At 37.6% G+C, this 16,249-nt stretch overlaps 1 protein-coding gene across 2 annotated transcripts in view; it reads left to right on the forward strand.

Moving 5' to 3' along the window:
* Positions 1 to 16,249, forward strand: part of WDR36 (WD repeat domain 36) — a 49,617-nt gene that overhangs the window by 28,984 nt on the left and 4,384 nt on the right. For both annotated transcript variants that reach the window (XM_043913772.1, XM_043913773.1), the window contains 7 exons: positions 1,593 to 1,707; positions 2,198 to 2,363; positions 2,811 to 2,919; positions 4,820 to 4,899; positions 10,039 to 10,146; positions 14,299 to 14,396; positions 14,756 to 14,901. In XM_043913772.1, coding sequence (XP_043769707.1) covers positions 1,593 to 1,707; positions 2,198 to 2,363; positions 2,811 to 2,919; positions 4,820 to 4,899; positions 10,039 to 10,146; positions 14,299 to 14,396; positions 14,756 to 14,901 — 822 coding nt within the window. The remainder of the gene's footprint in view (positions 1 to 1,592; positions 1,708 to 2,197; positions 2,364 to 2,810; positions 2,920 to 4,819; positions 4,900 to 10,038; positions 10,147 to 14,298; positions 14,397 to 14,755; positions 14,902 to 16,249) is intronic.

A 16,249-nucleotide genomic window follows, 5' to 3' on the forward strand; every position in this document is an offset into this window, starting at 1 on the left:
TGTATGCCATCTGAGCAGCACTGTCCCACTCTAATATCATCTTTTTATCTAACATGTCCATGCTCTATACACTGCCTGCCCATTAGTATAGGAAAAAGCATGTATATCTAGGACTTGGTGCTATCCACTACTAAAGGCATCCACTGAGGGTCTTGTAACGTATTCTCTGTGGATATGGGGGACTAATGTATAGTAGTGCCTTCAGGACCATCATTACTTACAGGCTGTGACTGAATGGTAATGAATCTGCCTGCCTAATGCAAGAGACGTGAATTCGATCCCTGGGTCAAGAAGATCCCCTTGGAGAAGGAAATGGCAACCCATCCCAGTGTTCTTGCCTAGAGAATCCCATGGACTGAGGAGCCTGGTGGACTACTGTCTGTGGGGTTGCAGAGTCAGACACGACTTAGCGACTAAACAACTACAACAATATAGCCTAGTATCTTCATTAGTTCCTAAGACCATAACTAGACAACGTAGCATAAATTTTTGAATTATTCAAAATAGGAAAAATTATGTTAGTGTTCTGTTTAGGAAGACAGAATACTTTTTTAAGATTAGTGCATGATTTCCCACCTAAAAACATTTTTTAAGAAATAAGCTATAATTATCCAGAAAAATATATATAAGTTGAGCACAGTCAAATGTGGATGCTATGTAAATATGTCTTGACTCAGTGGTGTATCAGTCTTACTGTTTTGAGCAGATATCCTATAGTAAGTATTTTCTTTTAGGTCTTAGAAGTCATCTCTTTCTTTAGGCATAAACTCAGCAGTCTTGAATGAACTTCCGGGTGGGTGGCGTCTGACTAACACACAGTGGCAGGCAAGGATTTCTCTGGCCATGACCCACCATGTGGCCAGTCTCATGTTTTTAACAGAAAAAAAAGTCATCTTTTTAATATAATATTGCTGCTCTAAGTGTTGAAATAGGAGTTTATTTTACAGAAACTTTATAAACTAAATGTTTTCCATGCATTATCTTGTATGTACTGTGTGCTTAGTCGTGTCCGACTCTTTGCGACCCCATGGACTGAAGCCCACCAGGCTCCCCATCCATGGAATGTTCCAGGCAAGAATACTGGAGTGGATTGCCATTTCCTTCTCCAGTTACTGTATATTTCCTTCCTAAAAAAAAAGTTGTAATTAAAATACTTGGGACTTTTCCCTTGAACTGAAGCTAATATGGTTTCCGTTTTGTATCTGCTGTAGAAGCAATTACAAAAGTAAAGTAAGGTAATAAGAAATTAGGCAGTGGAATGCTTTGACTTTAGCACTGTTGTGAGTAAATTAAAAATCAAATACCAGTTGATATACCATTCTTCTGACTTTATAAATTTCAGTCGAGTTAATTTTGGTTATGTTTTGCCGTCTTGGAAGTATGGATTTCTCCATACTTAGAGGATGGAGGCAGAATCAAACAGATATTTTTAATATACCCCAAAATAATCATGTTTAAGAAAATTAATCAAGTGATGCATTTATTATCTTTTTTAAAAAATGATACAATTGATAAATACTTTGGAAACCATAAAGTACAATAAAAATATTAGTTACTTTCTTTGTCTTCTGTGTTAATTTTTTTTTCCTAAGGCAGTAGATATAACTTCCTGTGGAAACTTTGCTGTAATTGGTCTCTCATCGGGAGCTGTTGATGTGTATAACATGCAGTCAGGTATACACCGAGGAAGTTTCGGCAGGGATCAAGGTATTGGCCGTTTTTTTCTTTTTCTTATTTTTTTAAAAAAGTATTATAGATAGATAAAAGGCTAATGACTGTCACTGGCATTTATTAAATTCTTGAGTTCCAGGCATTTTGCTAAAGTTGCATATGAGGTATTGTCAGCCCTTTGTGGCAGAACACCATATTGAAATACTCAAAGAGAATAAAGTCATAGTTTTATTAAGGGAAAGTGGATATTATAGAAATTAAAGTTTTTGGTTCCTTCTCCTTGCTTTAAACTGAATATCTTAACTATTTTTTGAAACCTTCCATGGCATCAGCCTGATGGTGGATTTTGTTATTAATCACGTAATAGAATAATTTTCCCTCTGTTCCCTAAAAGCCATGTTAAAGATTTTAGGGAAGTTGAATAGTGGGAACTTAGATGTTTAAATAAAGTAATCACTCTTTGTGTAGTGTTCAGAGAGGCCATTGCAATTCTTATTTCTTTTTTCTTTTAACATATGCTTTAAAGCCCATAAAGGATCTGTTAGAGGTGTTGCAGTGGATGGATTAAACCAGTTGACAATTACAGCTGGTAGTGAAGGAGTACTCAAGTTCTGGAACTTTAAAAACAAAGTTTTAATTCATTCTATGAGCCTCGATTCATCTCCAAATTCGATGCTGCTACATAGAGACAGGTAAAGTTTTTCGTTTAATGGTGATGGACTTTCTTCTTGATGTTTTTAGAAAAAGTTTTTAATTTAAGTAAAGTACAGTAGTCCCTTGAACGTCACAAGTTTGGACTGTGCGGGTCCACCTAGGCACAACTTTCTTTCACTTAATACTTCAGGATAGCACTACATAATCCACTGTTGGTTGAGTCCCAGATGCAGAACGTGGAGGTGGAGGGCCAACTGTAAACTTACATGCAGACTTGTGACTGTGGAGGGTTAGTGCCGAAACGCTCTTGTAAAGCGGTCAGCTGCATGTAATTTAACAAAAACCAAACTTTTCATGTGAAAGAACACTTAGCTTAACTTCCCCCAAAGGTATACTTGATTAACAAAACTTAAATAACTGTGAGATTTTAATTTCAAGAGGTTGTTTTTGTTCGTTTATTAAAGCTAATGCATTTGTCTTGCTAGTGGCATTCTGGGACTTGCCTTGGACGACTTCTCCATTAGTGTTTTGGACATAGAAACTAGGAAGATTGTCAGAGAGTTTTCTGGACACCAAGGCCAAATAAATGACATGGTAAAACAGACTTTAGATGTTTAAATAGAACTTGATTCATTTCTATTTCTGTTTAGCTTAAAAATGTCATAAGAATTGAAACTGCTATCTTTTAATAGCATGAAACTCATCATACGAGATGTTCAAAGTAAATAATTTGGAGACTAACTTTCAAAGCAGGTTTTTTTAAGGAAAATTTAGAATGAAAAGAAGTTTTACTATTTCTCAGGATAATGCCATTAGATTAAAGCATTCATCCAAGAGTTCATCTTTTTCTCTGTAACTCTAAACAAGGCCAGAATGATTCATTGAAACATAAGTAAATCATTTTTGACATAGTATTAAACTAAGCTGAGAGAACTCATTTCTGTTTTCTGCATGCATAATGAATTAATAGTAGGAGACCTGGCATATCTGATACTTGGTTTATTCTAGTTTAGTGTTATTTCTAATGTTTATCTTAATTTCAAAAGAGTTTAGTGAATATGTATTTTATCTTACTGTTATGTTCTTATGGTGGGAAATATGGTAAGAAGTACTCAGTTTAAACAGTGTATGTTGAAGACTTTACATCAGTTGCAGATATCTTGATTTACTTGAAACAGAAATAAAATTCCTAGCTATTTAGTGGCACCCCCACAAGCTGCATTTACTTATCATTTCTCACACCAAAAATCTGAATTTGCAATGTGTACCCATTTCCTTAAAAATAGGGGTGAAATGGCCAAGAGATTATGTTGTTCTGTAGATAAGAAATTGGCATAACTACTCATCAACAGAATTTGTTGTGACAGCATCTATAGCAATGAGGGTGGAAGTGAAGTAATTTTGATGAAGTTTCATTTTTGAAAACATCTGTCAGGGCCAACTTGTTCTTCCTGTTTGTTTCCTTTTGAGTTGTGTGTGGAGTTTCTCCTAGTCAAGAATAAAGTACTCCTGTTCAATTAAATCTATGAGCCTTTATAACATGACTTTAGCTGTCAGAGTCGTTTTCCCGTTCCTCATTGTCTACACTGTCCTTCTGCAAATTGAGTTCTCTCTACTTTAAGGTTTAAGTTTCCATAGTGTCACTGCAGCCCGATGGCCAGGGTAGAGCCGCTCACTCCGACTGTCCTCGCTAGATGAGTGGTGACGGCCCGTAAACCGGGGTCGTCACCCCTGTGGCGTTTAGTCTCCTGGGTGAACACTCGACTTCAACGTGAACTTCAGAGTTTTTCCTTGTAGGTCTTCCTTCACCTCTGACCTGGTTTAAACCTCATGTTACTTTTCCATTTTTATCTATAGAGAAGATACAACTTCTTTATGGTGACACAAGTAGTTTACTGTTTAAATTTATTTTGAAAATATGATTATTGTGGTTTTAAATTATATTTAAAACATCATTAAGGAAGAAAAGATTTTTAACTGAATCTACAAGTAAGAAGGACTTTTTCAGTAACTTACCTACATTAAGAGAATTTGCATTCTTTAAAATCATTTTGGAATAGACTCTTGGAAATGTAGCTTTGTTCAAAGCTTCATAGATACTTTATAAATGAAATTAGGCTAATAAAATATTTCTAATTGAATGTTGTCAGCACAGGTTTATGTTAAAAACAGTAGTCAAACATTTGTTAATTGTCTATAAATAGATTATGGAGTAAAAATTAAAAATTATGTACTGCTATTCATTTTTAAAAGTTTTATAATTCATGTAAAAGCCTAATCCTTAGCAGTATCCTCAGGGGTATATAAGAAATGGTATTTTCTTTTATATAAGATGAGGCTGTCTACATTTTATGCATCAAACATTTTTTAATGAAATGTGCATTATCTTTTCATTTCTTACATTCTTTGACTGTTAAATATACAGATACAGATATACATACATACATACATGTATACACACCTGTATTATTTATGTTTTTCTTTTAATTTAAAGACTTTCAGTCCTGATGGTCGTTGGTTAATAACTGCTTCAATGGATTGCTCTATTAGAACTTGGGACCTTCCATCTGGATGGTGAGTTTTTAAATCCCTAACCTTATCAGAAGTTTTCTCAGTCATTGTCTTCACATGTGACTTTTACCTGTTGTTAATAAATGACGTACTTTTTGACTGTGACTGTATTTGGGGATTTTTCTAACCTGACTTATATTTTATCCTTGAAGTGTGTTTGATCTCAAACACAGAGATTAGTACTGAAAGAGATAATAGTGAGGAAATTGCAATCTCTTAGGTTTGCTATTCCTGCAAAATTGAGAAGTAGAAGTGAGTTGCATAAACTCACTTAAGAAAGCTCATTTGGCCTTTTTGATACTCCAGAGTAGAGATCATACTTTAGAACTGCAAACTTTTATTCTGAGCATTTTTTTATATTTTGTTGTTGTTGTTGATACTGAATTAAGAGGTCAGAACCCTTAACTTTGTGTATAATATATATTTTCTGTCTCTAACATAATTCTTGAAAGAAGACATTTAGGTACCTTAACATAATGGAAATGTGTGTCTTAAGATTTGGATAAAACCCAACAGTGTTAAGAAACCTGTCATAGGTTAAAACTTGCTACTAAATCAGCACTTGAAGAGAAAACATTAATTCTTTTAAATAATTTGAACAGTAGAAACCTACAGAGAGTAATTTGTTACTAAAAATTACGTAGGAGTAGACACAATTTGCAGTCATATCACTCACCAAAGAATTGCTTAGGTGGAGTGTGAAAGGAGTGATGGGAACGGAACATACCTATGAGGAAAGAGAGAGGTGAGAAAGATGAGTGGGAAAGTAGTTCAGTCTTCAGGAATATTGCTAAGTTAAGATCTGTCCAGTTCTGCTCCTCTTGTTTCTCAGGAATTAGATAAGCTCATACCTGAAAGCAGTTTGACCTTTAGAAAGGAAAAACCCTTATGTCCTTACTTCCCTTCAAGTTTGATTCAGGAATGAGATACAGCTGTCTATACAGCTTATGTACAGGATTTGGAATATGCACAGCAGAAGTGCCATCCGTAATAACTAGATAGATGATGGTCCATCTCTAATAACTAGGCAGTTTTGTCCACAGGTGTGTCTCTTTTTCACTTAAAGTCAAGTCAAGCAAAATAAATAATTAGTTGACTGTCCTGCAGCTTCAAAAAGTTCACTCAAGTCAGTACTTCCTTAATTAAAACAAAACAAAACAAAAAAAACAAAAAAAAGACAAACCTTTTTTTAAGGTATCATTAGAAATTTTGATTAGTCTTTTGCTTCTTGGATTTCTGTTTTATAAAAGTAAACATTATAATTTGAATTGCTTTGTAGTAGGAAAGTTGTGTAGGAAATAGAGTTGACACTTTGCCCTTTTCATTTTCCTTTGTAGTAGTTTTAGTTCACATCAGATGAGAGAGGGAGGTTAATGTTCAATAGTACTAAATAGTCAGAATGTTTTTTAAAAGTGCAAGGTTTTTTGGGAATGGAAAAATTAGGATCTGAAAGTAGCATTCAGAGCCACCAATCTTTGACTCAGCATAAGGCTTTTTGCTGAATTTCTTATTTTAGTAAAAAGATGAACACATTTAAATCTGACATGCTTTCACCTCTAGTATCTTATTTTTCAGTGAACACAGGCAGTTTTAAGTGAATACAAAGAAACTAAGCTGGGGGAACACAAGAGCAAGAGATGAGTCACATAGAAAAGATAATAATATGTACACTGATTGGACTAAAGTATGTTTTTAATAAAGACACAAATAACTACCTCTTTGGTTAAGATTTGAAGTGGAGCAAATGAGAAGTCTCCCTTCTCCTAGGCAACTGCTGCTGCCTAGTTGCAGTTGACTTTTTCCGTGGACTTCTGAGCATTTTGAGTGCCTCTAGTTTTCATCTTGTCTCATATTCTGTTAGGGAGGTACTGGATTTAGTCCCGTTTCACAAATGAGGAAATGGAGGCTCAGAAGTTAAGTGATTTGCCCATGGCAGCATAGTTTGTCAGTGAGATTTCGCTGTAGTGAGCATAAGAGAAAGGAAGATTCCCCAGCAGTTGTGGTGCCAGCCTTGCTTGGGTATGTTCTAAGGATGATTTGGTTTTCTTGATGTAGAAGATATAGTAAGGACCATACAGCTGTAGGTAATCATGGGCTTTTTTTATTTCACTTCTTTTCTTAAACATAATTAGTATGACAAGCTTTGGGGATTCCTAGTTTTTTCTTCAGTAAGCAGTTTTATCATTTACATAACATGTTAAATATGTAAAGAATGAATACAGTCATTTCAAAGGCTAAAATGTGAAGCCGTGTATAAGTAGACCTTTGGTGTGCTAACATGCAGATGGAGCCATCTGGAATTAATTGTGCCTATATAAAACAAATTGCATAGGTACTGAACTGTTTCCTGTAAAGTAGTTTTTTTAAGTGCAGAAAATTTTCTTCTGTTTGTAGGGTTCTCAGAAGTAGGGTTGAAATTTTTGACCTTGAAATTATCTGTCATCTGCTACCACCTTTTATTTATGGTTACTTTTAATCTCCTAAAAGTTTAGATTAAATGCTTTTCAGGGTGAGAAAAATAAAGAATTAAATAGTTTTAATAGAATTTTGCATTTTGTTCTGTCTCATCCACCCAACCCCTGCTTTCTGAGGGGCATTATGTGAGAATAATTGGAATAGAATTTTGCTTTGCATTTCCTACTGAGGCAAAACTATTCGTTCTATTCATTGAGGATTCCATCACTTTGGAGATTGAACATCTAGACATTGTCCACATTGGTTTAGAATATAATCAGAAGTGAGTTAATGTTACCTGTATGCATAGAACTCAGTGCTTAAAAATCTGACCCCTTACAATGAGGATTTTTTAAGATTCTCTCAAAAAGCTTATAATTTACCTGGAACTTTTCATTTTGTAGGATTAGCAGGTGACAGTATGGTAGTTAGGTCTGGGATTAAACCTGTACACTTAGGCTTTATGAGCTAATGTGGCCATGTAAAACATGCTGTGTATGTAGAAACCACTTCCTCAATTTGATGCTTTTACATAATGGAAAGCCAGTCTACCCACACACAACAGCTGTGGAAACCACGTTGCACAGTGAATTTGCCAAAATAATTATAATATCAAATAAAATAAATTTGCTCAAGCAGTAGATTCCTCTTTAACAGATAGATTCTGAACGTGTCAGGGAGTTTGATCCCTCACACACACTTTAGTGAGCAAGTATTAAGACAAGGAATAGATGGTGAGATCTAAAATTCCTGAGTTTAGGCTTAGTTATCAGTGTACATTGAGATAGTGGTTCTTCTCTGGGTTGTTTGCATTAAATGAATTAAATAATTTGACAGTCTCTGGTATATAATAAGTGTTTAGCAAACGTCCTTTTCCCCAATTCGTTTGATCCCCCAAGCAGCTATTCTTGTGAGTTTCCAAGGAATGGTTGAACAGAAATCAGACAGATTATTAATCAGATTTTTTTCCCATAAGCGAGAATTTAAACATCAGTCATTATCCTGAGCCCACTTTAGTTTGTTTGTAGTGCTGCTTATTTTAGTCGTGTCGTAGTATTTTGTATTCATTAGTTAAAGTTTATAATTGTTACTCACTCTGTGAACAAATTGAGAGAGATTTCGTTATGGACAGGTCCTTTAGTCACTGCCTCCATGTTACATCTGAGTCACCGCGGTAGTCATCTTCTGGGTGTGTGTGCTCTGTCAGACTGCTGCACCTGGAGTTTCAGTAGTGGTGTTACTGAGCTTTTGGTGATTAAGTGTACAGACTGCTTGGTGACAGGTATGTCTCTGTTACTTTCTACCTTGAGCAAGTATGACTGGGCCTCATTTTTTCTAATGGATATGGTAAGGATGGATCTGCCTCATGGGGTTGTGAGGATTTAATTAGTAGTCACAAGTGCTTGGAATATGTCCTAGCATGGAACACTGAAAAAAGTGTTAACTCCTGTTAATTTCTTTACTGAAATAATGTAATTACTGAAGATTCTGAACCTCAGTCATTTTGCCATGCCTTCCCGTGGATAACGTAATGGCGTCAGTGAACAAAGCAGTTTTTAAAGCAGCTCTTACTAAAGCCAGCGTGCTCCTCTTCAGTGCACAGAGCACTCGCACTCTCAGCCAGCCCAGGAAGCCTCGTCTCCAACGGGCCTGCGTGTTAGGCCTTTCTGTTCGCTCCTTCAATTCGCCTCATTTCGCTTCCTGCTGCCACCATCCTAGTTCAGGTCTTCCCTGCTTGTTAGATGACTATAATCTCACTGTTCTTCCTGTTCAAATATATTCTACATTCTGCTGCCAGATTTTCTTATCAGAGTAGAGATTATACTGCCATCTGCTCAAAAGCCCGTAGTGGCTTTCCATTGGTTAAAAGATAAAACACACTCAGATGTGTGGTATTCACGACCAAACTGCATTCCTCACTGGACACAGTTCCGCCTGCCTTGCCTTCCGCAGCCCTTCTCGCAGAGGTGCTTCCTTGGCCATCAGCGTCGTTGAATTCCTGCCCACTGTGAGGTTCACGTTCATCGCACACACTGCTCTCTGAGGAGCCTGCTGTGTGTCTTCTTCTGGGGTGCCATCGCTCCCTTTTCCTCCCCAACTTTTCACAGCCCCTGCTCCCAGCTTTCTGAAGGATCCATGTGGACTAGTGCCTTATGGTGATGCTGTATAGACTGAAGTTCCTGTTTGCTGTATAGCATACAGTTACCTATTTGAAAAACAGAATTGCTCAAACTTTTTCTCGCCACTACCATTCTCCCATGGCCATTTTATTACTTTCTTCTGTTGCCTACCCCTTTTGTTATTTTCACTGGCATAACAAATACAGGAGAGTGCTGATAATTTATCTTAAATGTGTGACATCTTTAGAATTGTTTCTGAACCTAACAAAATGGCATTCCGGAAAAACAGCATTGTCTCCTGTATTCTCCCTGTTATTGAAACTCTCTCTCCAATTAATTGATCTCTTTAGTGTTCTGGGTCTTTCTCATTGAGGAGATTATTTTCCCATCGTAACTTAGTTGACAATGCTCTTTGTTAGTGATGACTTTTTGCTGTTGGTGATTTAAAAGTGAAAAGCAAAAATTTTCTGCATCTCTTACCCTTTGTTCTTTTAGCAAAATGATATTTTGTGAATTATGTCCTTTTTAATAGAGTTGAAGTACTTTAACATCTTGATTCTGTTTCTAGTCTTATAGACAGCTTTTTGTTGGACTCGGCTCCTCTTAATGTTACTATGTCCCCAACTGGAGACTTTCTGGCCACTTCCCATGTCGACCACCTTGGAATTTATCTGTGGTAAGTTCTCTCATACAGTTCTTTCTGGGGTAAGAAGAAAAAGGAAGATGATATTGTCAGACAATCATAGTTGCTAAGATTGCCCATCAGGTTTTGGGGATTTTTTAACAAAAAATGGAAGTGTCACATCGTTCACCTTAAGTCTACAGTTGATTCAACTTCTGCTTGATAATTTAGGTAGCTTTGCTCAAGTGTATGTTCTAAGCTACATGTTTGATTTTTATCTGACTTTTATTTGCAGAAAGGATAGCAGTAGGGCTTTCCTGTAGCTCAGTCGGTAAAGAATCTGCCTGCAGTGCAGGAGACCCTGGTGTGATTCCTGGGTTGGGAAGATCCCCTGGAGAAGGGATAGGCTGACCATTATATCTACTCCTGTGGGCAGGAATCCCTAAGAAGAAACGGAGTAGCCATCATAGTCAACAAAAGAGTCTGAAATGCAGTACTTGGATGCAATCTCAAAAACGACAGAATGATCTCTGTTCGTTTCCAAGGCAAACCATTCATATCACGGTAATCCAAGCCTATGCCCCAAGCAGTAACGCTGAAGAAGCCGAAGTTGAACGCTTCTATGAAGACCTACAAGACCTTTTAGAACTAACACCCAAAAAAGATGTCCTTTTCATTATAGGGGACTGGAATGCAAAAGTAGGAAGTCAAGAAACACCTGAAGTAACAGGCAGATTTGGCCTTGGAGTACGGAATGAAGCAGGGCAAAGGCTAATAGAGTTTTGCCAGGAGAACGCACTGGTCATAGCAAACACTCTGTTCCAACAACACAAGAGAAGACTCAACACATGGACATCACCAGATGGCCAACACTGAAATCAGATTGATTATATTCTTTGCAGCCAAAGATGGAGAAGCTCTATACAGTCAGCAAAAACAAGACCAGGAGCTGACTATGGCTCAGATCATGAACTCCTTATTGCCAAATTCAGACTTAAACTGAAGAGAGTAGGGAAAACCACTAGACCATTCAGGTATGACCTAAATCAAATCCCTTATGACTATACAGGGGAAGTGAGAAATAGATTTAAGGGACTAGATCTGATAGACAGAGTGCCTGATAAACTATGGATGGAGGTTCATGACATTGTACAGAAGAAGGGATCAAGACCATCCCCATGGAAAAAAAATTCAAAAAGGCAAAATGTTTGTCTGAGGAGGCCTTACAAATAGCTGTGAAAAGAAGAGAAGCGAAAAGCAAAGGAGAAAAGGGAAGATATTCCCATTTGAATGCAGAGTTCCAAAGAATAGCCAGGAGAGAGAAGAAAGCCTTCCTCAGCGATCAATGGAAAGAAATAGAGGAAAACAACAGAATGGGAAAGACTAGAGATCTCTTCAAGAAAATTAGAGATACCAAGGAAACATTTCATGCAAAAATGGGCTCAATAAAGGACAGAAATGGTATGAACCTAACAGAAGCAGAAGATATTAAGAAGAGGTGGCAAGAATACACAGAAGAACTGTACAAAAAAGATCTTCATGACCCAGATAATCACAATGGTGTGATCATTCACCTAGAGCCAGACATCCTGGAATGTGAAGTCAAGTGGGCCTTAGAAAGCATCACTATGAACAAAGCTAGTGGATGTGATGGAATTCCAGTTGAGCCACTTCAAATCCTGAAAGATGATGCTGTGAAAGTGCTGCACACAATATGCCAGCAAATTTGGAAAACTCAGCAGTGGCCACAGGACTGGAAAAGGTCAGTTTTCATTCCGATCCCTAAGAAAGGCAATGCCAAAGAATGCTCAAACTACCGCACAACTGCACTTATCTCACACGCCAGTAACATAATGCTCAAAATTCTCCAAGCCAGGCTTCAGCAATACGTGAACTGAGAACGTCCAGATGTTCAAGCTGGTTTTAGAAAAGGCAGAGGAACCAGAGATCAAATTGCCAGTATCCGCTGGATCATAGAAAAAGCAAGAAAGTTCCAGAAAAACGTCGATTTCTGCTTTATTGACTATGCCAAAGCCTTCGACTGTGTGGATCACAATAAACTGTGGAAAATTCTGAAGGAGATGGGAATACCAGACCACCTAACCTGCCTCTTGAGAAACCTGTATGCAGGTCAGGAAGCAACAATTAGAACTGGACATGGAACAACAGACTGGTTCCAAATAGGAAAAGGAGTACATCAAGGCTATATATTGTCATTCTGCTTATTCTAACTTATATGCAGAGTACATCATGAGAAATGCTAGGCTGGAAGAAGCACAAGCTGGAATTAAGATTGCCAGGAGAAATATCAATAACCTCAGATATGCAGATGACACGACCCGCATGGCAGAAAGTGAAGAGGAACTAAAGAGCCTCTTGATGAAAGTGAAAGAGGAGAGTTTGAAAAAGTTTACTTAAAGCTTAACATTCAGAAAACTAAGATCATGGCATCTGGTCCCGTCACCTCATGGAAATAGGTGGGGAAACAGTGGCTGACTTTATTTTTCTGGGCTCCAAAATCACTGCAGATGGTGATTGCAGCCATGAAAGTAAAAGACGCTTACTCCTTGGAAGGAAAGTTATGACCAACCTAGACAGCATATTGAAAAGCAGAGACATTACTTTGCCAACAAAGGTCCGTCTGGTCAAGGCTATGGTTTTTCCAGTGGTCATGTGTTGATGTGAGAGTTGGACTGTGAAGAAAGCTGAGCGCTGAAAAATTGATGCTTTTGAACTGTGGTGTTGGAGAAGACTCTTGAGAGTCCCTTGGACTGCAAGGAGATCCAACCAGTCCATCCTGAAGGAGATCAGTCCTGGGTGTTCATTGGAAGGACTGATGCTGAAGCTGAAACTCCAATACTTTGGCCACCTCATGTGAAGAGTTGACTCATTGGAAAAGACCCTGATGCAGGAAGAGAAGGGGGCGACAGAGGATGAGATGGCTGGATGACATCACCGACTCGATGGGCATGAGTTTGAGTAAATTCCGGGAGTTTGTGATGGACAGGGAGGCCTGGCGTGCTGCTGCTCATGGGGTCACAAAGAATTGGACACGACTGAGCGACTGAACTGAACTGACCCACTCCAGTATTCTTGGGCTTCCCTGCTGGCTGAGCTGATAAAGAATCTGCCTGCAGTGCGAGAGACCTGGGTTTGATCCCTGTGTTGGGAAGATCACTTGGAGAAGGGAAAGGCTACCCACTCCAGTATTCTGGCCTGGAGAATTCCATGGACTGTATGTGTATAGTTCATGGGGTTGCAAAGAGTTGGCCATGTCTGATATTTATTTGTTACCCTACTTGACTTCTATTTGCAGAAAGGATAAGTGAGTTTAAAATTTAACTCTTATTATTGAGGAAGAGAAAAAAATGAATTCCTTTTCTACTTACAAGATTTTCTAATTGAGTTTTTTAGGATGTGAAAATAAATTTAATATATAGTAGAAATAGACTCTGGTCACCTTAATAAGCAGAATGGAGTATCTCCTGGAATCTTTGAGTCTTGAACAGTCAGGATAAGAGAAGAACAGTGATGTGGTACCTCAGCAACAAAGTATATAGTGCAGCTGTTAATATAACTCAGAACCTGGTATTTCCAGTTTTTATTTTCCATTCCAATTCATTATGTACAGGAAATAATATGATTAGCCCACTTTGGGACAGATATCCACATCTTGATTAGTCAGATGTGGATCAGATTAGTCAGTCAGATCCAAAATCATGACGCAGGGTCAAGTAGCACTTAAAGGACCTTTCTAGAGACAGGGGAACCCATGACTGTTCAGCACCCCCAAAGATCCGATCCATGTAATCACCGTCTGACTTATTGCTCTGAGTCCGTCTTTCCTTCAATTGTAGTCTCCTTAGATGAAGGTTGCCATTTGTCAAAGCAGTATAAATAAATGGATGTTATGTTACCTTATAAAAATAGCATGCACTACTGATCTCTCAAGTACTTTTTTGTGCTACATTAAAAATAAAGTCTCTGTTCATAATAATTATGGACAACTTTCTTGTGATGACATCTGTGACATGAGTCAAAGCATTTTGAAATTAATACTATCTATTTTTGAGTTTGCTTTTTTTAACAGGTGATTGGAATTTGTAGCCAAATTCAAGATCATGGAGATTGTTACCAGTAATCAAAGCTTCTCTGAAAATATTTTTTATAAATTTTACAATATTGCTTATGTTTTTTATGTCTCAGGTCCAATATTTCCCTGTATTCAGTTGTTTCATTACGGCCACTTCCCACAGATTATGTTCCTTCGGTAGTGATGCTTCCTGGTACTTGTCAAACCCAAGGTAATCAAAAGTAATTTTTGAAGCGTAATATAATAAACCTAACCTGCAGGATATTGCCACTGAAGGCAAAGTTTAATGCATTCAGTCACAATATTTTTTTATCTTAATGTAGTATTTTGAATGACTTCATGAATCTTTGTATAAACAAAGACATAATTGATGGAGTATTCATTTGAAACAGTAGAGAAATGTTTTGAGTCTAGCGATGGAAATTGTACTTAATATGAGAAAAAGAGTTTACAAGGTTATATTGAGTGAACATGTTATGAAATACTAATGGACTTGAAGTTAATTAAGTTACTTTTATATGATAAAAATTTCATTCAGCATTAATTTGTCTTACCTGAAAATTTTTTAAGATGTAGAATTATCAGAAGAAACCGTGGAACCGAGTGATGAAATGATAGAGTATGACTCCCCAGAACAGCTGAATGAGCAGTTGGTAACTCTGTCACTCCTTCCTGAATCCCGGTGGAAAAACCTTCTTAATCTTGATGTTATTAAGGTAATACTATAGTACACTTAATATTGGCCCCTGAAGACATATTCCAAAAGTATTTTCTTTAATAAAGATAGCTTCCCTTTCTTGGAGGTCTTTAGGTGGAGTAGTTAATGCCTAAGATAGTAAAGCAAATACCATTTAGCTGAATACTATTTAGTCTAGTATTATTACAAGACCTTTTCCATGTATATATATCTACTTTGAGAGCACTCAGGGACCTTCAAATATAGCAATAGTATAGACTGCAACTACTGAGCTATTGGAAATTGGGTGTTTTAAGCCTAGCCTAATCTCACTTAATTTCTGAAATGAGGTGGGAAAAAAGTTGTCATAATGTGTGATGTTTCTGTTTCTAGACATTCAACTAGAATATTTTCACTGGTCTTTTTAAAATTAAACTTCAGTCACACTTTATCATACCACACCCTGCTCTGTCTGCTACAGGAAGGTTTGCTTTTGGGTTCAGACACATAAATTAATATGAACTAGGTAGTATATAGCATCCTGAGATAATAGCAGTGGAAAATAACTTAGCCCTTTGTCCTTGAGGAGTTTATAGTTTTACATGAGACATGGACAGTTATGGTATGAATTAATGTGTTTCAAAGCATGTTTCATGACCCCTATTTGTGAGTATCAAAAGCAACTGAAAGGTACAGACTAGAAAATTTCAGAGATTATCTTCTGAGAATTAGGGTGAGTTTTGTTTTATGCAACTCAACTTGGTTAGATGTATACATACAGTCAGGCATTCCTGGTAGCTCAGCTGGTAAAGAAGCTCCCTGCAGTCTGGTGCAATTCTTGGCTTGGGAAGATCCCCTGGATGAGAGATAGGCTACCCACTTGGGTAATCATGGTCTTCTCTGATGGTTCAGATGGTAAAGAATCTGCCTGCAGTGCCGGAGACCTGGGTTCAATCACTAGGCTGGGAAGATCCCCTGGGGGAGGGCATGGCAACCCACTTGAGTATTCTTTCCTGGAGAATCTCATGGACAGAGGAGCCTGGCGGGCTGCAGTCCATAGGGTTGCAGAGTTGGACACCACTGAGTGACTTAGCACAGCACTGAGCATACATACAGTCACTAGAGGTTGTGTGTGGACTAAGGCACATTATGGGCTGGCATAAAAAACGTGTAAGGAACACTGACAGAGATAACTATGACGCGCTGTCCTAACTATTTTTGTAGCTAGTAAATTAGCACCAGAAAAGACATACATGTCTTGGGTAAGAAAAGAGAAGTTTTCACATGTTCGTTTGACTCAAAATTTGAAAGTGCTCCTTTAAAAAAAAAAAAAAGTGCTCTTATTTAGTTGCTCACCTTTTGAAAGATTGGGCTTCAGCATAAAGGTA

The sequence above is a fragment of the Cervus elaphus genome, chromosome 9, assembly GCF_910594005.1.
Source record: "Cervus elaphus chromosome 9, mCerEla1.1, whole genome shotgun sequence".
Taxonomy (NCBI): Eukaryota; Metazoa; Chordata; class Mammalia; order Artiodactyla; family Cervidae; genus Cervus; species Cervus elaphus.